The sequence below is a fragment of the Canis lupus genome, chromosome 9, assembly GCF_048164855.1.
Source record: "Canis lupus baileyi chromosome 9, mCanLup2.hap1, whole genome shotgun sequence".
Lineage (NCBI taxonomy): Eukaryota > Metazoa > Chordata > Mammalia > Carnivora > Canidae > Canis > Canis lupus.
The window spans coordinates 6,276,352-6,303,355 of NC_132846.1; the positions used below are offsets into that span (position 1 = coordinate 6,276,352).

Sequence of the window (27,004 nt, forward strand, 5' to 3'; positions counted from 1 at the left end):
ACACCAAGCCCATGAGGTATGAGTTGTCCCCGGGGTGTAGGTGGGCAACGTGGTTCATGGAGGGTAGCTACATTCCACGGCTACAGCTAGAAAGAGACGTGGCTGAGATCCAAAGGGTGCTGCGTCTGACGCCAGTCCTGCTCTCCACACCAAAACCTCTCAGTGTATTTAGTGACGTTAAGTATCCAGCCTTCTGGCTTTCAACTGAAACTCTATTAGCTTGTTGCTCCTTTGCTCTTCAGAAAAGATGGGTACTCTCCTGTCTTCAGAAAGTATAATTTCATAAAAGCCAACATGGCAGTGATAAAACTTGTAATCGGGCTCCCAATACGTGTCGAGCTCCCTGGATTAGAAACCATCTTTGGCCCCTCCTGAAAATTTCAATCTCTGTTTGAAAGTCACCAGTTGCTTTCTTGCCTCTTCCAGTTCAGTGTCTGTCACATGACTGATGACTCTCACTCCTTATCACCAACAGAAGGTGGCTTTCAAATGTCAGATGAGGATGATGAGGAAACTAACATTTATTAAGCCTTCATTGTATTCTGGGGCCAAGCAAGGCTGTTTATGTATGTCTTCTCACATAATTTTTCAGTCCAGTCCTCCAAGACAAATATTTGTAATCGCCATTTGGCATAAGTAAAGATGGACGCTCAGAAAGGCCAAGTGGTTCTCTCCAGTTTACATAGCTCCTATACCTAGTCAGTGGAACCCAGATTCAAATCCACATTTTTTTTTTTCTGTCTCCAAAGCCTCTGCCCTTATGCTGAGTTACTTCTGATCACTTTGATCCTGGAAATGGAAGACACCCAGATTATGCACATAGAACTATCACTTGATTAGCCATTTCTGGGCCTAGGTTTTCCCTAGTTGTTATTCTACGTATGACCAAAGAGAGCCTCATATCAGATGGGCCTTTGCAACTTCTCACCAATACGGTATACCTGACTTGTCAGCACACACACACAACTCTCATCTTCTTTTTTTTTATTTTTAGAGATTTTATTTATTCATGAGAGACACTGAGAGAGAGAGAGAGAGAGAGAGAGAGAGAGACGCAGAGACACAGGCAGAGGGAGAAGCAGGGCCCCTGCAAAGAGCCCAATGTGGGACTCAATCCCGGATCCCAGGGATCACACCCTGGGCCAAAGGCAGACACTCAACCATTGAGCCACCCAGGTGTCCCAGAACTCTATCTTCTCAAGACCCATTAGATATTTAGGAAAATGATGGGTGCTCTCCAAAGCATCTCTCATAAAAGCAGAACCTGAAAGTTCTAATTGGGCTCATGAGATTAGGCTAAAATTAGAGTAATCCAACTCACCAATCTAAGTAAATCATTCCAATCCAAATCTCATGTTTAAGACTGCACAGACCAAGGTATTTATGACACTGACTACATTGTATAATGCCAAGTGCCGTATCCTCAAAAGACTTCAAGGACTACCATCATATACTTACCTCTAGGCAAAAATCAAACTGGTCACAGGGAAATTTAAACTCATTTCTGCAAAGCTCTTCCCTTGCTTGTGACCTGCAGATTTCCAGTCCAGACCTCAAAGAACTCATTTTATGAGGAAAAAGATGCCTTTTTTTCCTCTGACTTCAACATTCACAGAGTTGTACTGTAGCTCAAAATAAAATTAGATTTTGGAAGGAAGTGAGTTTGAAATATTCTGAAGAAAAATCTTGGCAATAAGATTCCTATCATGTCACAGTCTTAAAGCCAGTGAATTTTCTCCGGAAGGCTGGCTAACAGTGATTTAAGAAAACACCACAAACACACTTTTTGAAACTGAAGGAGGCATTTGTGATCCAAAGTGCTCTTGGTTAGTAAGTTGATTTATGAAAATAAGTGATGCAAGTATCCTTAGTGCCAAGTGGCATTTTTTCTCTAACACTGTTAAAACGTAAAAACCAAAAGCAGCCAAATTAAGAGAACCCAAAGTCCATTTAATAGGCTGACCTCTAAAATCCAAGGTAAGAACTGTCACCATACAAAAAGTTTCCAAGCAAGAGTTCTTAAGTATCAACGCTGAATAAATGAGTGCTTCCAACCGATACATAAAGAAATAAGCACTATAGAGTAATGATTAAAACAGGATGACCAGATATTTATCATTTATCACAGTGTATCAACCTCTCATACAATGCTCTGAGATGGTATATAATGTGTGGTAATAGTTGTTCAATAAATGCTCCCAGTGTTACTATCACCACTACCATTAGCTTTAGAGGGGATGCCACTTTCTGCAAATACAAATGCCCTCAGGGAAGGTATTCAAATTATATACCAGTCTTTAAAAGTTTTTGTAAACAATATTATTTCTCTCCTAACAGATCAGTCACTCTGGAGGAACTATTTTTAATTGTGTTGGTGGAAGAAGAGAAAGTGATTTCAGAGTGAGGGAACAGTGGCCAGATGGGTTGCAAGAGACCAAAGGCAGATTAGTACCTAATAGTAGTTAATAGGACACATGAAGTGAGGAGCAATACAGAGAGGGGTAAAGATAATCTCTGAAACACATACAGAAAACAAGTCCAATCTCAGGGCTAGGTTATTTCTGAATACAAGTGATCTTTTTTAATCATTCCAAATTCCATGGAAAAGGGGTATTGTGATATGTTTATCTTTATGTAAGACATGGCACATTGGAAGGTTTTTGTAGACCTAGTAGAGTGTTTGAATTTTAGTTCAAAAAATTTCATTCCCAAAGAGGGTTGGCATAGCTGGGCTATAAGTAAATGGTCTATACAACTCTTACATATGAAATATAACCACTGACAAAGAAAAATACTTATGTACAAAAAAATAAAAATAAAAAAGGAAATGCACTAGCTCCAATAGAATTACTCACAGGGGAACAAGGGACTTTGCTGTATCAGCAAAGAATAAGGCTTCCCTGGATGAATCAATAAATGTTAGGTCCAGAAAGGAAGTGTAAGTTTCCCTGTTTTAAACAGTACAAAAGGCCAAGAAGCTTCAGAACTAAATAAACCAGTCCTGATCTTATAATAGCAAGACTGGACTAAAAGCAAGTCCAGTCCAAATCAAACATAATATTAAAACTGAAACAAATAACTGTTTCAACTGGATTTCAGGTTCTGAAAGGATAGCCATCACTTGCAACTACCAAGTGCTAATAAGCACTGTGACAGGCCTCTTGCCTGTTAGGACATTTAGTTCACATAGCAGCTGGCTGGCTCTCTACCTTGAAGAAAGCCATGGAATCACTAGGGGTGGGTTGGTGGGCAGGGAGTGTGGGCTGAGGTTGATTCCAAAGGGCAGTTTAGGGATCCCTGGGTGGCTCAGCGGTTTGGTACCTGCCTTTGGCCCAGGGTGTGATCCCAGAGTCTTGGGATTGAGTCCCACATCGGGCTCCCTGCATGGAGCTTGCTTCTCCCTCTGCCTGTGTCTTTGCCTCTCTCTCTCTCTCTGTGTGTCTCTCATGAATAAATAAATAAAATCTTTTTTTAAAAAAGGGCAGTTTATATGCTCACTACTTTGGGCAACCACCTCTAAAAGCCAGAGATTTTAAAACAGATTGCAGTTCCTTGGTGAGAAGTTATTATTACTGTAGCAAAGGTTTCCAACCCCCAGGACTCTAGCTAGGGAATTTTCCGACCATCTTGACTATGCATCCTCTCAATAAAAAATTTATGAATATTAACTGCTAGTATATGCCTATTTGTATGTTATGCTCTTGAACTACTGGTCTAAAATATTCTAGTGATTATAAGGCATGCATGAATATATAAATTAGAAAACAGTTATATTTAAATAAAAATTCTACTGTTTTTATCTCTTAACCCAGTGGATCGGGTGGCACAGCACATTTAGAGACAACGGCATTTGGCCTTTCCCCTCAAACACTGGGCACTCTCCACTTTATGGATCTGCATGCCCACAGGAAGTAACAGAGAAGGCGGATAAGAGTAAACACTTGGCCTTTACAGCTGAGCCCACACCCTGTTTCTTGCAACATTCAAACCCTAGGAAAGACACAGCCACTTGCACGATTAGCAGCCAACAGGCTCTCCTTCCTTCTCTTTAGGAGCAAGTGGTACAAATTGGAAAGGAAGAATAGGGCGATCTAGCCTCAAATTCAGTTTAACCACTAATCCCATCTCTTCCTCATCTAACCCACTTCAGTCAGAGGCAGTCCCAAGGTTAAAAACTGGCAAGAAGATCTGAACATATTGTTTTCCTTCCTTTGCCTTACGGTAGTTGTTCTGTGACATCCAGCAAGCCATCCACCCCCTGTGGGCCCCATTTTTCATGTGAACACTGGTGTTTGATTTGGGAATGACTGAAGATTCTTCTAGATACAAAATTCTGGAGTTCTAAAAGAAACTTCCAAAGAAGTTAATTTCTCTCAGCGTTTTTGCTCTGTGGTCCAAATGCTGGATCTGATATAATGCCAGATGTGAATCATTAATTAAATGCACTGACTTAGAAAAACAGTAAGCATATGTTTGGTTGCATTTACCACTTCCCCCATTTCTCATCTAACAACAATACAACAGAAGATGGCTAATGAATTTGTAAGTGAACCAGACCAAAAAGATGAAGAACTGTCTCTTTTAAGGAACATTAGGGCTGACTCTAGGTAAGACACACACCTTCCTTTCTCTGCAAATACACACACATTCTCTCTCTCATGTAGACCTGCAAATGTGTAGGGAAATGAAATGATGCCCTAACCCTAATGAAAGCAGGCATCATAAATGTACCTCAAAGAGAACTGGATCCAGACCTTTGTTAAATATCATGGGGATGGTTAACTAGCTGTGAAGCACACAAAGTGCAATAGGATTATTTTACTTTTAAGCAGTTCTGGCAGACATGGGTTTAGAAATAAGCTCCCATTTGCTGGTCCATGGCAGAGCCCTGAACAGAGCACGCAGTGTTGAGGTTCCAGTCTCGTCTCCACCACTCACGGGCAGTATGCGCATTTCCTCTAATAAGTAATCTGTGGGATTCTCCATGTCCTCAGCTGTAAGATGGGTATGGGGGAGTGGGGGAGGGAGACCGAGTTCCTCATTTCTAACTGTGAAAACTGGAAAAACAAAACAAAACAAAACATCCAGCAACAGATAAATGGATAAATATTCTACGGTACTCAAAAATCCATTTAAATTACCTTTATAGGGGATCTCTGGGTGGCTCAGTGGTTTAGCACCAGTGATTGATCCTGGAGTCCCGGGTTCCAGTCCCACATCGGGCTCCCTGCGTGGAGCCTGCTTCTCCCTCTGCCTGTGTCTCTGTCTCTGCCTCTCTCTCTCTCTCTCTCTGTGTGTGTTTCTCATGAATAAATAAATAAAATCTTTTAAAAAAAATTACCTTTACAAAGCATGGATAATACATACAAATTTTTGTTACCGTGTTAAATGAAAAAGAGAGGACAAAATAGAATATTACAGAGGCGAAGAGACTAAAAACAAGAAGCTGAAAGGCCAAGATCATGAGTTTTACATTCTTTCTACTATTGTTCTTTCTTTCTTTTTGTCGGCACTTTCTCTGTTCCTGAGAAAGAATACATGCACGTTTACTGGGAGAACTACACTTAAGTGGTCTTGGATTCCCCAAACACAGCTGACTCTTACCTACATACAAGACGGAAAGGGTTCTGTCAGAGAAGAACACTTCTATAACTGCTGTTTGCTCCTATTAGCTGGAAACGAGAGGGCTGTTCTCAATTCTACTGCCTCCTTTTATGAAAACGAAAACTTAGATCTCAAGGCATCAAGGCCGATTATATTCTTGCCATCTCCAACTCACTTGCCAAGCACCCCCCCACCATACCCCATAGACTCCTGAGAGCAGCATAATTTGTGAAACTGAATACAGACATCAAAATGCAGTTGGGCAGGGAGTCTACAACCTGAGCCACATGGGATCCACGAGTGGTGGATGAAAACCAATTTGAGTTAAAAGGCTATGTGTGTGCTGGGAGGGCAGTATGAATATTCTCAGAGAAAGTTTTAATAAAAACAGAGTTTCCATTTTTCTCCTGAAAGCCCTTTCTAAGGAAATAGAGAACTGAAAATGGTTCCTGCGGGGAAAGAGCATTCAGGGAAAGTTTTGATAGATTCAATGCCATTAAATGGTCATTTATTCCTCCATAATATGAACTCTCTTCAGGCGAAACACTCAGGTACTCCACAAATCTGACATCACAGTTTAGCTTCCCCACTGTATGTTACAAGGAACCATTTATAAATTGCTCATTTTGGAGGATTTTAAAAGCTTCAATAAATCAAGGAAATCCACATTTTCTGCTTAGTAACTGGGCTGATAGGTAGAATAAAAACTCTTGCTCAATAATCTGATGAATTCCAAGAGAAAAAAAAAAGACCACCTGGAAGCATCTTGTGTGAACAACAGGAAGTTTAAAAAAGGGAGGGAGAGCACCTGGGTGGCTCAGTGGTTGAGCATCTGCCTTTTGCGCAGGTCGTGATCCCAGGGTCCTAAGACCAAGTCTCGCATCTGGCTCCCTGCAGGGAGCCTGCTTCTCCCTCTGCCTGTGCCTCTGCTTCTTTCTCTATGTATCTCATGAATAAATAATTAAAATCTTAAAAAAGAAAAAAAGAGCACCCAAATAACTACAGCTGGTAGAACCCAGATTGAATGTTTGAACTCAGCCTGGAGCTCCGCCCCAGAAAGTAAGTCCATGGTGTAGTCTCAGAAGAGTAGAATATTGCCTGATTCTACCCCCAGGCACTTTATCCATTCCACATAGGACAGAGAGGTGTCTACAACATGGTTCCTGCCATCCAGGGGCTGGCAGTCCCAGGAAGTAACTAGAAAGCAAACTGGCAAACACAATCCAGCAATGCTAAACGCTATTACGAATATGTCATGGGAGGCCAGGGAGGAGTGTGCTCAAGTTCAGAGCACAGTAACTAACTGGTCATTTATTCTTCCCAGTACTGGACACCCTGGAAAGCTGTCCTTGTGGTTATTTATAGTTTCTTGTGGAAAATCCTGCATATGGTGTAGCATGACTGTAACTGGGATGTGAATATCACTCATACTTGCTCGCTCGTTAAAGGAAGGGTAACAGGGAAGGAGGAGAGACTTGGGCAAATAAGAACCTGATCTGGGCTAAGAAGCTGGGTCCACGGGCGTTTGTACCAGCCTCTCCCACTTCTGCTGTTTGCTTAAAGTGCACTTGACTGACCCCAGAGAGTGTTTTGTTTTATTTTGTTTCCATTTTCCTTTTGATCCCATGAAGATAGGTGTAGGAAAATAACGTCTCCCATTTCAGGGACAGGAACTCCCATAGACGAAGCCAGTTCTAACTCCCCCACAAAGTTGCATGAAGAGGCCTGAACACAACAACTTCAGTATCCAGTTTACCCAGGAAGGTTCAATTACCCATGAAATCAGAGTGGAAGTCTTCAGACTCTCAAAAACAGCATGTGATGCATGCACCCCCACCCCGCCAACTTCATTTCTAGGTTGGCCGGGGCAGGAGGGGGTGGGGGTGGGGGAACAGAATAATCTTGGATCATAGAGAATTAAGAGAAGCTTGGTTTAGAAATTGGAAGCCAGGGATCCCTGGGTGGCGTAGCGGTTTGGCGCCTGCCTTTGGCCCAGGGCTTGATCCTGGAGATCCGGGATCGAATCCCACGTCGGGCTCCCGGTGCATGGAGCCTGCTTCTCCCTCTGCCTGTGTCTCTGCCTCTCTCTCTCTCTCTCTCTCTCTCTCTCTGACTATCATAAATAAATTAAAAAAAAAAAAGAAATTGGAAGCCAGATGCCCGTGAGATTCCTGGCAGGGATGGGACAGAGAGGGCAGGGATAGAGCAAACTTGAGAGGGAAAGGGAAAAAAAGTATGGAAGGGGAGGGAGGAAGCCAAGACAAATCTGGGCTATTGTGTCATTCTGTCCTATGTGACATGGGTCACAGAAGCCTGTCATAGACATATATTAACATGTTTTCTAAAAACACTGCAGATGAATTACTTTTGTATGGCAAGAACCAATGGATGTCCCATTTAATGACAAGATAATGATGTTGCTCATAGAGCTGAAGACTTCTTATGTATCAGGCCTCATATACACTCATATTTAGTTCAGTTACTCTTTAAAAAGCCCTTGGGGATATAGACATTATTTCCATTTTACAGATGAGAAAACCGAGTTTCAAAGAGCTAATACAGCCAATATTTCTCCCTAAGTCAGTCTTACACCTAGGCTTGTGTTTTGTATATCTGGGCTAGAAGAAGGCAGGGAGCAACAGTGACTGGAGGGCATCCCCGAGTGCCTCTGACTACACTATCGACAAATGAAATCCTGATGATGTTCACCTTGCAATACAGCAGCAAAGAGCACTGACTTCTACACTTCTACAAGCGGCAACCCAGATGATCAACAAAGAACACATCTGCATGGATTAAAACCTGGCTTTCTTGTTCAGTGGTTGGCATCAGCTAACACCAGGGTTTGCCAGCCACGTTCCAGAAGGAGTGCTGCCTCCGTGTGCAATCTCTCTCAACACTTGCTCTACCTTTGCAATTAGTCCAAATTAATCAAAGCAAACCTAAGTGAATCAGCTGTGAAATTCCTGCTCTTCACAGTGGGCTGTGGGGTAGAAGAGCACACAGATGGAGTTTCCTTTTTAAATGAAATGTTTTGGCACTAGCCTCTGTCAAGAGTTTTCCCTTGTTTCCATCTGGCTTTAGTACTGGAACGCATACGTGAGAGAATGGAAAAAGAAAACTCTGTTGGCGTGCGAAACCACTAGAAAAGCTCAAGTGGTTGACAGCATATCCTCTAAGCCCTCAGAGATGAAAACGCTTTGCTCCAGGAATGCTGCTGCATTGTTTTTAAGGAAGGGGGGAGCTCTGTTTCTCAGACGGAGCCCTGTCCTGGAAAACAAATTAAAAAGTGTGCACATTTGGAGGGCGATGGGCCCAGACGTGTGTCCTGCCCCGTCGCTCCCCAGACGCCGGGCCCTGCCCGGTACACTTACTCACTTGAGGCCTTGGCTACATCATCTCAAAGCAGCAGCCACGTCACAAGGCCGCGGTGCGGATTACATGAGGATTACCTGCCAGGGCTTAGTTCTCCATTTTTGGAATGTCCTCTTCACAAGGCTTTAGGAGACACGAATATTATTACCACCAGTTTTCACAGGAAGGGCTCTAGAACCACCACGGAAGCTCTAAAAAATGTTCAGACATCCACTTTTTTCTATTACATAACTGAACCAAACAAGTTCATACACGGCCGTGTTCCTGTCAGGAGCCTCTCAGAAATCCCCGGGAAGTGAATTTTCTCTAAGAGCCAAACACATCCACTATCATTCTAATATGCTTTCTTAGCAGTCTACTTGTTAGTGTACAGGACTGTCACCATCCAGCCGAAACCCACCAAGGCCTAAACCTGTAGGAAAGCAGAGTAATGCCAAGACACGATTATCACTAAAGTTGCGTGAGGAGGTATAGAAAAGAGGTTTGGTTTGGGATGTTCTCTCCCATAAAATTCTTATGTGAGAGGGGATCATAGTGGCTAAGGGGATGCAGACCTACAATTAAAATATCTGAGTTCAAATCCCTGTTGGTAACTCATAAGCTGATCATCTTGGGCAAGAGAATTTACTCCTGTATGCTCAGTTTCTTCATTTACAAAATGAAGACAGTACGGTTATCTACCTCCTAACACTTCTGTAAAGATTAAAAGAGTTAATATATGTAAAGACGAAAGAACCATGCCTGATATAGGAGTTCAACAAATATCATTACTACGAGTATTACAATCATTAATTGAAGGTGGGCTTGGTGCCAACCTAGCTGTATTGTGTACCAAATCAAGTGACAGTTGCATGGCAGGTGCTACGCTGAAGGTTATTTAGAGATGACACCTGGTGGCAGGATCTACTGGGCCAGTAGATTTCGGAAAACCCTCTCTCTACTTTTAACTCCACCTAATCAAGGATTATTGTTATTACAAACGTTTTAATCAAATGTGTCTATTTGATTAAATACAAAAAAGAGAGCCAAATTCTCAATATAAAGTATAACAGGATACTGTATTTTTATAAAATAAAAGAAGATCTAGAAAGAATTATCATCAGGCAATAGAAATAACTTTTTATTGCACTGTCTTCTAGAGTGACTTAAAGTCTTATGGCTGGATTTATGTGCCAAATCTCTCTAATAAAGAGAGAAAAGGCTTACCCTTATACGTATTACAAATGTGGGGGAGTCTATTAGTTAATAATCTCAGAAATGATAACAAGATAGTGTAGGTCAAAACTGTTCAATGTCTTAGCAGTTTTGAAGGGCTAGGAAAGAATATACTCCTTAAAACATGGTCTTCTCTACACCACACCCCTCATGACCTAACTCAGAAGAAATGAGGTGTTACAGCAGTGAGAGCATGGCCAGTGGGGTGATAAGGACTGGCTGGATTTCCCAGTCTGTTACTCTCAAAATGGTGACTCTGATGTCATGACCTTTGATGAACATTGGTCCCTTCATCTGTGAAACGGTAGGACTCATACCACCTAATAGATAGGAATTTTGTGAGAATTAACTGGAATTACAACAAATAATATAAACAAAGACAAATGATATTTTTTCTACATAATTTTCTGAAAGACTCATAGCTTTAGTAATCATTACTACTTCTATAATAAACAATATATTATAGTTGTTTTGTATTTCTTCTTTCACTGTGAATACATTTGCATACCTCTTAGTTCAGTGTGGATTTTTTCATTTTTCTGGATAAAAACTATTGGAAAGTTAACTCACCATTCCTAAATAAACCATTACTGTCAAAGTTAAATTTCATTTGTCTTATATTTTTCCATTCACTCTTTGCTAGTATTTAGAGACCTTAAGATAAGATCCAGTCAAAATTAGAAAGTGGATAAAAAGAATTTATTTCAAGGGGCACCTGGTGGCTCAGTTGATTAACTGTCCAACTCTTGATTTCAGCTCAGGTTATGATTTTAGGGGGTAGTGAGACTGAGCCCTGGGTTGGGCTCTGTCTTAGTGTGGAGTCTGGTTGAGATTCTCTCCCTCTCTCTCTCTCTAAAACAAACAAACAAACAAACAAACACACCAATAAATAAATCTTTAAACAAAAATTTCTCTCTATGCCAGATTGCTGACAATTAATTTTGCTTATCCCAACTCCAATAACAACCTATAAGGAATGGTCTCAAACTTTCATAAATGTCTTAAGTGTCCATTTGGATTATTAACAGCCTGAGCTTCTCCCTAAATGATATGTATGGAATGAGAAAAAGATCTGGCATAAAACTTCAAGGAGTTCAGAATCCTTGAACTCAGAACCCAAAGGAATCTCTAAATTTGTCAGGTTAATAAACTGAAGCCCAGAAAAATTCAGAGCTTTGACCATGGCCAGTCAACATGAAAGAGACTAAGAAGTATTTTTTTGGATAGAATGGAGTACCAAGAATGTATCGTTATGTCAAGCAGACCAAGACAACAACCCCCCAACATAGCAAAACTTCTCAACCCCAGCTTCAGCATCTTCAGCACAATACTTTCAAAATACGGTAAGTTTTACCACTACCCCTGGGGCTGTGGTAGTAGCACCTAGATCTGGATTTTGCAGTTTTTGAGGTGATTCTAAGGAACATCTAGGATCGGCAACCACTGAGATAAAGGGCAGTATTGTCAGGTTCTAGGCTCCCATCCCACATCACTACCATCCATGGGGATCCATTTACATATACTATTTCATCAAAGACCATTCAGAGCTATTTTTTTTGAAGAAGAAAATTTTGTTCTCTAAAAATCTCAAATCATTTTCAAAGGATTAAAATTTTGATTCAACAAAATATGTAAAAGAATGTATTAATCACAAAAATTAAAATTTCTTCATGTTCCTTTTTATGGGGACAGTAAGTAGTGAGTAACAGCCGAGGAAAGATTTGTACCCACTTATGGATATGAAGGCTAGCATTAGACATTGCATATACTGAATTAAAACATGATCAGGAAAATAGATTTTAAGCATGGAACTATGGAATTTCAGTAGGTAACTGGCCTTTAATCATAAGCTGATTTTAAACTTCTTAGTATGCTTCCAGTTTAGTTTTGTATATCCAAGTATCATGGAAGGGGCATCCAGCTATGGAAATTATTGAGCTTGGGGCTCACTTTATACTTTGAATGAGTGAAGAGTTCCAAATTCCAAATTCTAAAGTATAATCAGGTATGTAGTCAGCCACAAATTTAGAGTATTTTCTATTTAAGCATAGTGGATAGTGTGTCCGTACTTGGCAATGTGCCAGGTGTTAGAAGGAACCCAGAAGGCACTGCCCTTTACATCAGATAGATGCAAGCACAGGTTTACACAATACACACCTGCTTCTGAAGGCTCAACAAGGCCATCTAGGATAACTTTTCATTTGTACAAAGGAGAGAGTTAGTTTTTGTCCTCCTTAGAGAGCAGGCTAGAGATAAGGTCAATAAACTCTTATAATCATCCAACAACTGACTTTATAAGAGTTGGGTTTTTTTTTAATTGACTTGGCTGACATATTTACATATAATAAAATGTACCCATTTTTAGTGTGCAGTTTGAGGAGTTGTGAAAAATGTCTATACCCAAGTAACCACCACCACTATCAGCCTATAGAACTCTTATACCACTGCAAAAAATTCCCTTATGCCCCTTTACAGTCAATTCCTAACCCGAAACCTGTCGACCACCAATAGGCTTTCTGTCACTACAGCTTAAGTTCTGTTCATTCTAGAGTTTCATATAAATAGAATCATACAGTATGTAACCTTTTCTGGTTTTTTTTTTTTCATAGAACGTAAGGCTTTTGATTAATCCATGTTGCTGCATACAGTGGCAATTCATTCCTTAGTATTCCACTGCATAAATAAAATATAGTTTGAAAATTCATGCACATGTAGATGGACATTTGAGATCTGATTATTGGTTATTATAAATAAGACTGTTATCATCTTCCATGTACGTGTCTTTTTGTGGACATCTTTTTACTTCTCTCAGCTAAAAGCCTAGGAATAGAGTCTCTGAGTTAGAAGTGTATGTTTGAATTTACAAAGAACTGTCAATGGTTGACCAAAGCAGTTGTATGATTTTTACATTCCCACCAGCAAAGTATGAGAGCTCAAGTCGCTCCACAGGCTTGCTAACACTTGGTATCGTCAGCCTTTTTAATTTTAGCCACTGCCACAAAGAAAAAGTGGAAACCAGGCTTTAAGAATGCAAGTCAACCAAAGCACATTAGTCCTAAGCATTTGCACACCATTCAAGAAGCCATTTGGGAAGTCCAGTGAGAAACATTAAAATTCTATCTGGAGGCTCTGTAAATGAACTGGAGAGATTATTTTTCTCCTTACACAATCACAGCTACATAACCCAAGAAAGATCATATTATTTCTCCTGCTCTGGCATCCTTCTTGATTCCTCCAGAGGATATGCAATTCTCTCCAAAAATAATAATTCTTATGATCACAGGCCTCAACCTCAGATTTTAAATCCTGCCAGGCATTGGCTGGCGGGGGGCGGAGGTGGAATTCACACACAAAAAAAGTCAGTAAGATATTGGATATATAAAATACCCATGATGTTTACATGCATATGTTGGTAAGCTTTTAAAGCTAGAATATTCTTCCTAAAAAAATTTTTTTAAACTCCTTATGCTGTTTGAAAAACGGTTAAGTACTATTTGCAGACATTGCCCTAATTTGAACAAATTTTGCCTGTTCAAAATGGATAGCTGGTTTTCATCAACCAAACCACAAGAGTTGAAGAGCCTGGCCTCCCAGAGAGTGTAGGTGGTTCACAATAATAGCAGGAAGGACGCTGTCATTCCAGGGCTCTGCTTTCACTTCACAGCTTCCTATGTGAGTGGAGCTACAAAGAGGTCATCCTTATACTGAATAGGAGAAAAGGAGAAACTCAAAATCCAGTGTAGTCTTTTAATGAGGCTCCTGCTCCCTCTGTCAGGAATGCTCGTGGCACATGTACCATCTCTTTTCAGAACCAGGGAGGCTCTACTTTCCTCGTAGCTCTGAGTTCTTCCAGCCAGGCCAAATTCTCCTCATACATGCTATCCTATCACTGTATTTTTTTCCTTTTTGGCCTTTCCACAGCTAATAATCATATTTATTTTAGTGACTAATTGATTAATGTCTACTGCTCCTTGCCCATCCAAGTAAGCTTCATGAATTTTTCTCCTGTCTGCCCCATACCTAGAGTGCTTAGCACATACAAAAGTACTTAATAAATATGAGTCCTTAATTACTTGTCAATTAAAACATCACTTTATCAAAGATGTGACCGATATGCCTCTAAGCTTCACATTAATTGGAAGATAAAGAGGCTGCTCCCTTCTCAATGAGAAGAAAACTGCAAAACACTTGGATGTCAAAGGTGGCCTGGCCTTCTCCTGCCTCAACTTCCATTAAACCATCTGCTTCAATGTCACATCTACTGGATCAACCTATCCTCTCAAAACTCAAATTCATGAAAAGGAGAAAGACTATCAGAATAAAATATTTTCCTCCATCAGAATGGAATTCTGAAAATGTAGTTCTCATAGTTTCAAACTTTAAACCTCAAGTCTTGGTAATCTGTAAGGGAAAGGCAGTGATTGGAGGAGTCCAGGTCAGGGTCTCCTATGGCAGGGGAAATGGGTCTGCTATTTCACTGAGATAGGCAGGCAGAGTCCCTCTCTCTCTCCTGCAGACTTCACGATCAGAAACAGGCTGACAGGAGCATATGCCTCACATGCAAACAGAACTGCCATCTTTTTCAGTTAGAGGGATATACCAGGCAAAACTCTAAGGACTTCTAGAACATCCACCTTTTCTTCAACTCCCCATCTTCAAGAAGTCTTGAGGAAACACAGATTGAATGAAAAGTAATAATATTAGAATCACTGTGTGTCCATACTCAGCTCATGTTCAGCTCAGCCCAAACACAAAAAAATTTACTGTAATGCATTCTTTTCATTATTGGTGCAAGCAGAACTCTAGAATCAAAATTTAAGAACATGAAAATATTTCTAAGACCTGCATATCATTAACAAAGTACTAGGAAGGTAATTAGGTAATTTCTTTCACTTAGTCATTAGATATTAACCGAGTCCCTACTATATGCTAAGCACTGCCCAGCACACTAAGGGAATGCAAATGTCCTCCAATAATCACCATATTTTACTAATCTATTCCTTATTTGGAATTCAGAAAAAAAGACCAATATTTCTTTTTTTAAGACCAATATTTCAAGGTCAATTCTCTCACACTCATTTAAATAAGAGCTTTATCCTAACCACTGAAAAGATGTTCTTACCAAAAGGTTATTATTATAAACTAAGAAATAGTCTTATCATCTGTACATATTCTTTTGTTTTGATCTTCACATATTCTTTCTGGAAAAAACCTATCTACACAATGAAATGGATTCTGATAAATGATCAGAGGTTTATTTTTTTTAATCTAAAAATGGGTCAAAAAATAAAGTTTTATTCCCAAACCACAACTGAAGGAAATAAGGAAAGATGAATTAAGGTAAGCTTAATTCTTACATTGCCCAGTTACAAGAAATATTATCAGATTTGTTACAAATGCCCCAGGTATTCAGATTAGCATCACCACAACTCCATGGAAAACTTATCCAAATTTCATCTTAAAAACTAGGTATGGATCCACAGTAAATCCCACAGATCTACAATCACAAGCAGAAAGAGAAAAAATAATCCAACAAAATTCTAAGCTTAATAGAACAGATGCCTCTTTCTGACAAGGAACAGCTGTCAGGCAAAGCGATGATTTGGGAGCTGTGTCTACTTTCTCACATTCCATAAGGTGTCGATAGTTATCTTGAGACAAACTATTACTGATTACTGGTAACTGTTAAAGAAAAAGAAAGCCAATGAAACTCAGGCTGCTAGTAATGACAATTACCAACTCTCAGGAATTATGCTAAAGCAAAAATCCTAAAGGAGAACCCAATTTCTGCCAATGTTTTAGTGAAGGAAAGCATGGATGAACAAATGTGTCTGTCAAACCCTCAGCAGAAGCACTCGATGAACTGGAAAATACATTTAAAATTGAACTTCATTACTTTTCCCATAGAAAGCAACCTCAAAAGTAGAGGTGCCACCGGCAAATAAGGATCAGAAAAGACAACAGAAAAACAGGAAACAGAAATGGAAGAGCAGATGTGTACAAAACACTGGGCATATGACCCTCTCAGATACTTTAGAATAAAATATTTTAAGATGAAGGTGTTTTAATATTATTGTCTGGTTTTCATTACCTGACAGGCAGATATATGTTAAATATTCTCCTTGACCCCCAGTTGCCAAGAAAGGAATCTTTTTCTTTGTCCTCCTCTTTACTTGGACGGCTCCCAGCATCCTTTCATCAAGTGGTGCAAAAATTTCCTTGCTGATGGCAGACTTGGCACTCATTGTAGAACAACAGAGGAGGGCACACAGTGTGTTTTCTAAAGAAGAGAAAGAGAAGGCAAGCTGAGTTGACAATATAGTGAGGCTCCTATAAGAGTACGCGGCAAGTTGATTTGCAAGTGGAGTAATTTTCAATTTGTAGTTTAAACTCTCTCCCATGTTTGAAACACACTGCAGAACCATTAAAAGCAAGGCCTTCACGTTTGTATTAACTGTGAAAAATGCAAACAAGGGAATACTGATGTACTCACTGAAAATGTCAAATAAAATGTGAGATGAATAGCATGAAATGTTTCCTAGAAAGTTTGTAGGTCTCTACCCCAATTGCACCTAACAGTACTGGTGAGCAGTACCCACTTCCATTTCTATTCTGTAAGAAACATGGTTTCACATTTCCAGTTGAGAGATCTTTCCCCTGTCCAACAATCCTTAAAGTCACCAAGTTCTTTATGCTCCTTCAAAATCTCCTTTAACGCTAATGTAAATCCATTTCCCTAATTCTATTCACAGTGGAAATAATAATACCATCTTCTACATAATAACCCTACATGCACCAGAAGACCATTAATTTCATCATCCATTAGCTGCTTTGGATCACGCTAAATAATTAATCCTTATTTATTAACCTCTCTCGGTGGGTCCTATTTTCCACTGCTCCTCTGCATATAGTTGCCATGCTCTGGACCCCTGACAAATTCTCCACATTTTTCTTCAGCCAGAGTGGACACAGAATTTAAAAAAAAAAAAAAAGAAAAAAGTCTGACTAATGCTAGGTATTTTGGAAATGTTATCCAGCAGTTCCCACATGTTAAGCTTCTATGGGTAACTGGCAATGTGTGCCCAATAATTAAGAAGATAAAACAGTATGTTGCTGACTCATAATGGGTCCCTCATCTCCCTGCCACCAAACTCACATATATACAGTCCCCATGTTATATTTAGTTTTCCAGAAGTTATATCTCTCTAATGGTCTTAATTCTGCTAATTTGTGTCTACTGTATTCAAGATCAGTCTGAATTTTAACCCCATCATCCAAAAACTTCCAACAACTTGAATAAACATTTTCTCTCCCATCATCCTAGTCATGGTCTGTGTCTTAACTGGTAACCAATATTTGTTTAACTAACAAATCAGAACTAGAGGTGCAGACAGGGCCTGTGGGTTGGTCATGTGGTCATACAGAGTATTCAGAGAGCCTGCGAGTGGATCAACAGCACAGCTATATACGGTAACAGTAGCTCAAAGAGTTGGTCAGCCTGCTGTAAAATTGAGGCAAGTGGCAAACACCTACTATGTGCCATTTCTAGGCTCAGTATTAGAGATACAAGAAATATTTAGGACATGGTCCCTATTCTCTAGGAGTTGACTGCTGACTACATCAAAGGTTTTGCTTTATAAGGGAAAACACGGGATCGTTCTTCCCAATGCAAAATTCACAAATGCTACCAACATAGCTATCCATCAGCAACTTTGTCGTAGCAAAGAGACAGATTTAAAAAGAGCATTCCTCTGGCTAAAAAAAATTTCTCCTAGTTTCAATTCTGTAAGAGAACAGGTTTTCTTAGTGGCACCAAGAATAAAGACTACACAGTGGTGCTTTTTATTATATTCATCTATATCTCCACTACATATTAGAGAGATACACACCCAGATGTCTTTGTGCTCTGATCATGACATTTCATCATCACTACGAGATTCTTCATACTGGCTAAGAGCATTATGACAACAGCGTAGGGAGCCTGGATTCAATGTGCTGACCACTAACTGATACTCTGTGATTTCCCAGAAGTTAGCAAATAGAATTCTCCCCACCATGATTTACCCAGTGACTTTCCTAAGCAGGGTGTTATAATTTACAGGGACATTTTTTAAAAAAGAGAGAAACAAGGCTTCTCATTTCTCATCCTTTGGGGACACGTGAGAAAGAAAGCCAGTGGGAGCACAGCAGCTTCCAACATTCTGTAAGCTACACAGAAAGCACGTCACATTCCCAAACTCACCAGGCATTCTCTTACAAGTGTCCTCCCAACTGTGGTATGGCTTTTACGTTTCTATCTTGGATTCACATTTTTCTATAATTATGGTTAAAAGAAAAAGCTATCATTTTATTATACAAAATCTGCCAGGAAAGAAGGGGAAGATGCATGTTTTACCAAACTCTTAGAAAACTCTGTTCTTCTTTGAGAAGCTGTTAAGAAATGGAAATGACCTTTACTGTTTTTAAGATTTATCTATTTGAGAGAGAAGGAGCACGTGAGTGAGTGCGTGGGGAGGGGAGGGACAGAGGGAGAAGAAGAGAGATCTCAAGTAGACTCTGCACTGAGCATGGAGCCTGACGTGGGGCTCAATCTCAGGACCCTAAGATCACAACCTAAGACAAAACCAAGAGTTGGATGCTTAACCAACTGTGCCACCGAGGTGCTCCCTGCCATTTTTTAATATAGTGATATTCAATAGCCAAGCACAATAACAAACAAAGCATGACAAAAATCAGGAAAGATAAAAACAGTAACTTCACTGAGGACAGGTTAAACAAATCTGGGTTTAAATTCCAGCTCCAATATTGAAGGCCTACTTATGACTGGGTAAATCTCTTAAAATTCCAGACTCCTAGTTTACTAACTGCAACTTGGAGAGATCTTCACCCACTTCATGGAACTATCGAAAGAACTAAATGGAACGGTGTATGCAAATCTCTTATTCTAGTGCCTGAATCATAATAAACTCTTAAAAATGGAAAATTGTAATTACTTCTCCTACTACACTGTGAAAAATAAAAGACCCTCTGAGCTTATAGAAACTGAGTAAATGTAGCCATCCATACCAGAATGGATGTGTAAAAGAGAAACTCAACTTTACCAAAGCTTTTTTTTTCTCATTCATGGTATGAAACTCACTAAATATGGATACATGGTCTATTTTATGAAAGGCTCTGTATTGTTTTCAGGATGAGGAATTTATAGAATTCACCCTCAGGAAACTTACTAGTAGGAGATTACTAGATGCATCCCATGGGAAATTATCAAAAGTTTTTATTCAGGACAATGATAATAACAGGTCTATGCAACTGTAGGTATGTGTGTATGTTTTTAACAGCATCACAGGAATGGGAATGTACGGTGGAGTTTTTGTTTTACACAGTTCTCTAACTGGTTCTCATGCAGCCATCCTGACACCTAATTTAAAGCTGATAGCCTGACGAGGAACTATGGGATGGAAAGCAATGGATTCTTGGGAAAGAATACAGGAAGAGATGTACAGGATTTTCTCTCTGATTCAAGCAAGCAGCTTTATAAGGTCTTATATCTTGTTGGTAAATCAATATCCAGCCCTAGGCTGGGATCCCACTGTAAGAAAACAAGATGAATATAGTATCAGTGGTGTGCCAATGACCAGAAGTACTCTAATCTACATCATGCTGAAGGTAGCAGGACATTCCACCCCAAAATATGCCACTTCAAGATTTTGATTATTTTGAACTGAAGGTATCTGAAAAACAGCAAATACGAGCAAAGGCTTTGTCTGAACCCCCCTCATCTGCCTAAAAACAGATCCTCTAAAAGGAACTCATTAAGTCCCCCCTCTGAGATTTCCATCTACTAGAGAAGAGGGACACTTGTCACAGGAGAGGAGATTGGAACAGAACACCACACCCAGGACAGATTTTATCACAAACTATCATATTACCCATCGATTTTTTTAAGGGTAGCACTCAATCTTTCCTAGAAATCATTTACTCTCCCCTAAGAGGCCTACATCCCTGTTCCCCTTTCCCTATGGGGATGATATTTAATCCCGAATTCCACAGATTTTCAGAGAGTTATTTTCTTCCCTTGGCATCTCCCATGTATCCATGAGGTATATGTGCTAATAAACTTCTGTTTTTCTCTTAGTATTTGGTCTTTTATTACAGGAGTCTCAGCTAAGGACTCAGAAGGGTAGAAGGAAAATTAGTTCTTCTCTCCTACAACCCCATGGAAGTTTTTTCATCTTCCTGGGCTACTGCTTCTACAGGCTATAATTACAAAGCTTTTCCATCCAAGAAGCCAACCTACAAAATGATTTGCAAGTCAAAGCAGCTGGCTGTCTTGGTAATTGTAGAGACTAATCTCACTTAGTTTAATCTTTGCTGGGGCTTTTCTATCTATCTTCTTCTGGTTGTAAGCCACCTAGTCCAGATCCACTTTTGTTAGTACAGGGCTACTATAGTGGGGGCCCTCCACACCCACAGGTAACCTGGAAATGAGATTAACCTTCAGAGAGGAGCTGTAAACTCCTACGACCTCAGGATTCAGCAGATGAAGTACACAAGTAAAGGACACAGATGGAAGATGTTCTGCACTCCACCATTTACATCTTTGGTTTCCAGGAGTGGAACGGACACTTGTCCTCCATGGTGAGGAGATAAGGAAGAGTGATAGGGACTCCATCAAGTAAAAACTGCAGATGCCCTTAGTCATGGGTGCCTTTTGTGGCTATCATACAGACAGGAAGTACAGCCTACAGGCTTCAAATACTACTCACCTGAAAAGCAAGAGCCCCTTCAGTGAACTACAGTCTTCTATTTAGCTTGATATTATCAAGGCAAGCTGAGTCCTCTAACCTCAGGAATGTCCCTGTCTAGGCCCCATGTTTAGCAAGCAATCTTCTGATCATATTTTGGCACCAGCTGTGCCAATACAAGTATTCTGGACTGTACAGCAGTTATAGTCCCGTTGCCAATGAGTAACCAGAATCCCTGGTTTTAGACTTCACCCTCTTTAACCAGTTACTACGACTTGACCCTGGGGGAGATGCACACTCAAAGCAAGCTGATATCAAGTTTCAGAACTCTCCGAGTTAAGAGTGAAAGTGATGTCAGCCCAGGAGACTTTGGGGGAGAATTAGCTGATTTTCTCTAATGCATAGGAACACTGGTGAGGTGACCTCAAATAACTCAGAAATGAGAAAACTAAGCTTATTCTCTAAGGAGTTCTCTGCGTTGTCTCTTTGTGTTTGAGATGCTACAAATGCAACTTCAATCTGATGACGCTAATCATGCATCCAGCTCCCACTGCCTTCCTGGCTTTAAATCCATTTACCCAGCTGCCAGCCAGTGGAGCATTTCCACTGACAGTTAACCTAGACCCTGCATTTTCCTTTAACCCTTCCAAACACAACCTCCCTAACTACCCCCCACCCCGTCCCATAATAAGTTACCAATCACCAAGCCCTCTGGATCTGATGTAATCTTTCTGGACTCTACCAGTTCCCTCTCATTCTCGTTTTCTTTGGTTAGGATTCTCATCAACTCTAGCCTAAATGATTTGGATGCCTCCTAAAAGAGCCCCAGCATCGCTCCCATCTTGCTCACAAATGTCCTTCAACACTGCCCAGTGTAATATTCTAAATGATAAATAAGATTCAAGCTTAACTGTATTTGTTTCTTCTCCATGCCTCAGGTCTTGAAAGAGAAAACACAATTACCTTGACAAGAAATGGGTGAATGTTATAAATACTGAAATCAAAGTAGAGATATGTTAAACTGCTTTCCATAAACTCCACAGTATATAAACACTAAATCTTATAAGTCAGATGTTATTAAGCAATCCTTAAACTTAAAAAAAAAAAATCTGAAAATGTTCATTTCACTCCAAAATCCAAAACCTCTGCCTGGTAGTTAGAAAACATGCAATGTGTTATGCATTGAAATTCTTCATGGTTTCATATATTAAGGCCAATGAGATCACTGGAAGTCAAGTAAAGCTCCTCTATAAAAGTTTACTCAAGAGTTACTGAATCAAAATATGCAAAATTTCTACTCAGACAACATCACTCTTTGATAAGATCTCAAGATAAAAATTTCAGTTGCTCTATGGCATGTAAATATGCAGAAGATTTAAATAAATTAGACAAAAAATTCAGTACACCAGCCAGTTTTTCCATGTAGTTCAATTAATTCTCTAAACTAAAAATTCATATTAGTGAAGTCTAAAGAGGAAGTCTGATACACCACTAGAATAGATAGATAACTTTAATCTGTTAATAGCATTCAAAGTGGGAAATTGCAATCACTGTAAGTCCATTATTCTTCGTTCTTCATGATAGAAACGAGGGTTGTGGAATGGCCTGTGTGGTGCGAAACCAGATGGGAATGGCAGACCAAGAATTGATATTTAATACTTCATAAGACTTATAAAGATTGGAACTAAATCAAATAGGTTATACCCACCCCCCCACCCCCGGCAAAAAAATAAAAATAAAAATAAAAAACCAAAACAAAAAATCTCTAAAAGGATTCTGGAAGGAGCCAGAAACTTCCAAACAGGGATATTAAAGCTAAAAATATTCTCTGGTCTATTAGAAAGATACTTGTAAATAGACATAGAAATACCATAAAGGATGAATTCTGAACAAAGACTACGTCAACATCATCTCAGGTGCCCAGGGCCTGTTCGCAGTGGGATCTCGGGACAAGAGGCTAGACTTGTTTTCTTGACAATCTCCTGGTTTATTCTGCTATCAACCAGTCCAGAACCACTGTCTTTGAGGTTTTCCCTCTGTATTTAAAGAATTACTTATAAACTAAGACTCCATAAACACTTTTTGAGAGTATATGGCAGATACTTGGTAAAGTGCTAGTAATGAGTCACTGAGGTTTGCATAGCACTGCATGATTTATAAAACACTTCCACGCTCAATTCCAAGTGTGGAATCAAGATAGCCGCTAAATGTATCTTCCAGTTTGCTTAAGATTGTAAATTACGATTTTTAGGCCTGTGTTTTTTTATGAATGGTAAGCTATGCTCTTTTTAACCTACCCCATTGGTCCAGGGATTATGAAGTTAGAATTTCCCCTCACTAAAATTAATACTTGAGTTAGAACTCCTTGAACCAGCAACTCTACTACTAGAGAAAATGATGTGAGCATGTATGCCTGTATTATAAATGCTTACCTCAGATTCATTTTTAAGAGCAAAACATTATAAACAATCTAAATATCCATCAATAGCCAATCTTCATTGGTTAAATACAGTATAGCCTACCACCTAACAGAATATTACGTAGTCTTCAAAATTCATGATATAGATCTGACTGGGAGAAATGACCATAACATAATAGAGTGAAAACAAGGAAGTTACAAAACAGAAAGTGAACTCATTGATTATTGGTGTATATTTATATGCATAAAGAAATGTCTAGAAAAAAAGCTGCCAAAATGTTAATATGACTATCTCTGGATTTTGAAATCAGAAAATAGGTCAGAAATTAATTCTGCAGGGCAGTACCCTTATTCCACTATAATCTGACTAGAGTGTTCCTTTAAACATTTTGTTTTTGAGGTACAGGCTTTCTCCTCAAATTGGAAGACATATCAAAATATGTATTTCACTGAGATCTAATTATTGGTCTGCCTTTTTAAATTTTTTAAAATATTTTATTTATTTATTCATGAGAGAGAGAGAGAGAGAGAGAGAGAGAGAGAGGTGCAGAGACACAGGCAGAGGAGCCTGACATGGGACTTGATCCCGGGACTCCAGGATCATGCCGTGGGCTGAAGGCAGGCGCCAAACTGCTGAGCCACCCAGGGATCCCCTGGTCTGCCTTTCTTTTCTGCTAGTCCAGATATGGCACTGGGAATCCCACAGGTGAAACTGGGTAAATTCCCAATTTCAAAGAGTTGTGAAGAAAAAGAGCAAATGCTGTGAACAATGACAAGGACTGGAAGGCATTTCTGTGAGAAGAAAATGGCTCCTTTCCTCTGAGCAAGTGCAGCTCCATGCCAGGGCCCAAGGCCTGATGAATAGAATACCAGCCACATGTCAGCTGGCACTTGCTCCCTTGCACACACATCTTTGGAGCAGAGCAAAACAGCACAACCATACCCAGCAGCCTTGGTCATGGCTTACTTAAACTTTTTGAGTGGATGAAACCTTAAAAAATCCTAAAATACAGTTTAACTCCTTAAGGAAAGGGAAGAGGGAGTTTTTTTCCCCCACTATCAGGCTACCAAGTACTATGAGACTTGGTTGGCTTTCTTTTCCTGTATATACTAACCCTTCTTGTGTAGGAGACATCATGCTCACAGGATCCTCCAAAGCCAGTGACTCATGTCTGCTTCAGTTATAAATCTAGACTATTTTCATTTGCTCTTTCCGTGTTTATAAGTTCAGTAAGCACATTATTCTTGCTGGTTTAATATTCAAAGAACAAATCCTGTTCTACACCCAGACCCCAAGATCTGTGTTTATACAAGCTTATTTATATTGTGGGTGGACTTGTTAACCTTCTAGTCAATCATTATATCCCAACAAATAATACAATAAAGGCAAAAAAAACCACCACCACCACCATCACCACCACCCTAAGCTGCCAGAAACATGCCATTTGGAGAATTTTTCAAGGTGATGTGAAGAGTTCATAAGTATCACCCATTCTGAGGGATTCAGTCTATAATAGAACCACAACATTCACAAGTTTAAGTTTCAAGGACTAGTTTAAATTGGTTTTTCAGTATCTCTATACTGATGCTACAGCAATAGATAGAAATAAAGCACCAGAGAAGGGTGGGCTGGGGTGCACTCTGGAAAATGACAGGACTGTCAAGCCACAATGTGAGCAGGCCTTAAAAAGAAGTTTAGTCATATCAAAGAAAAAACAAAGGGTTGTGAGAGAAAACAAACGGAGCTCAGATTGTTGGCATGTCTCAGTTTTTGAGCACTCATCACTGTGGTGTTTAATACCTCATTGGCAAACTAAGAAAATATACTGGCCTGGAGGGCATTGTTTATAGCAGACAACACTGGCAATTGACAAATCTATTCCAACCAAATAGGGACAAAGCCACATGAGGAGAGACTACATGAAAATAAACATTTCAATTATGTTCTATGTTCTGCACTGCTTGCTAAATCACTGTGTTTCTTTTAGTTGCACTGAAGATAGAACAGAGAGGCAAACACTAAACCCATACATGAAAGGAAGTAGAAGACTTTAAAAGGTACATCAGGCCCCTAAGCAGAGTCGCTTGTGCTAAACCCCACTTCAGCAAACCAAGACTTTAATACCTAACCTAACTGCTGCCTCCACCCCCCAGGAATGTAACTTCAACCACTCGACCAGGAATTACCTGGTCAGTACTCCATAGGCCCTTACAATCCCCTCAGGAGGACAATCTGCCTGAAACAATGCATTCTTTGCTAATAATTTCCTCTTTTAGCCCTCTTTCTGCCTTTAAAAGCCTTTTCTCTCTATTTTTAAAAAAATCTTATTTATTTATTCATGAGAGACAGAGACGACAGGGGTGGGGGGGGCAGAGACACAGGCAGAGGGAGAAGCAGGCTCTATGCAGGGAGCCTGACGTGGGACTCCATCCCGGGTAGCCAGGATCAGGCTCTGGTCTGAAGGCAGTGCTAAACCACTGAGCCACGCGGGCTGCCCTGCCTTTTCTCTTTGATAGCTTGGTAGAGCTACTTTATTTATTTATTTAATTTATTTATTTTAGAGAGAGAGCATGTGCACATGAGCAGAGGGAGGGGCAGAGGGAAAGAGAATCCTGAAGCAGACTTCCCACTGAGCCCAGAGCACACCTTGGGTGATGGGGATGGGGGTCCATCACAACCTGAGTGGAAATCAAGAATTGGCCACTCAACCAAATGAGCCACCCAGGCATCCGGGTGGAGCTACTGTCTATTGCTTGATGAGATACTGCCCAATTCATAGTCACTGAAAAAGCTAATTGGATCTTTAAATTCACTCCACTGAAATTCTGTCATTTAACAATCACTCAGGTAGTAGTTCGGGTGCTTTCCTCTTACAGGAGAGGCTTGATTCGCAGAGAAGTTTATACAGATGTTATGAATTAAGGACAAAAAAAAAAAAAAAAGACCAACCCATCAACCATTAAAAACAAAGAAACAAACGAATAAATGCTCCAACAAACATAAGATGAGCCTTTTCTATCAGATATTTGTTGGCTCAAATCATAAATTTTTTGATTTAGCTATTTCTATTTGAGAACAGACCTGGAGTAAAACATGAAAAAGAGAACAAGCCTTTTAAAAAGACCCTCCATTTTTAAGTGACCTATAAAAACTGAAAATATAGTTGAAACAAGTTTACATATTTTCTAAAAATCAGAGGAAAGCTTCTCAAAATAATCTCTAAATCTGATTTTAAAACAGTATTTCCTACTTAAACCCCTGATTTGAAAAATATCATCACTTTATAATTTCTTGAGAGAGTGTCAACAAGTTTTCTGTAATTGATATTGTAACAGCATCATACCCTGACATGTCCTTCACAGTAACAGAAGACACAGAAGAAATGTGGCACATCGGTACCCATTTCACACATATTTATCAGGTCAATCTAAAAGGTAAGGCACTCTGTCCTTCAATGTCTCAGTTTCATATACAAGATTTTCAATAAGATCATTCAACTCTTCCATCTCACAAGGGTCTGCCAAGGACTGTAATTTTAATGTTAATTGGTCTCCCCAATGGTCAACTTCATAACTATGTGCCTGTGCAGTATAATTTGACCAGTGCTGGAAAGATTCCTGCTGAGCCTCCAAAAGCTTTCCCCAG

At 39.8% G+C, this 27,004-nt stretch overlaps 1 protein-coding gene across 13 annotated transcripts in view; it reads right to left on the bottom strand.

Moving 5' to 3' along the window:
• STXBP6 (syntaxin binding protein 6) overlaps positions 1-27,004 on the bottom strand; it is a 239,641-nt gene that overhangs the window by 150,612 nt on the left and 62,025 nt on the right. For 12 of the 13 annotated variants that reach the window (XM_072838078.1, XM_072838079.1, XM_072838077.1 and 9 more), the window contains one exon: positions 16,286-16,474. The exons of the other annotated variant lie outside the window; for it this stretch is intronic. In XM_072838078.1, coding sequence (XP_072694179.1) covers positions 16,286-16,439 — 154 coding nt within the window. In that variant the 5' untranslated portion in view covers positions 16,440-16,474. The remainder of the gene's footprint in view (positions 1-16,285; positions 16,475-27,004) is intronic. 13 annotated transcript variants of the gene reach the window in all.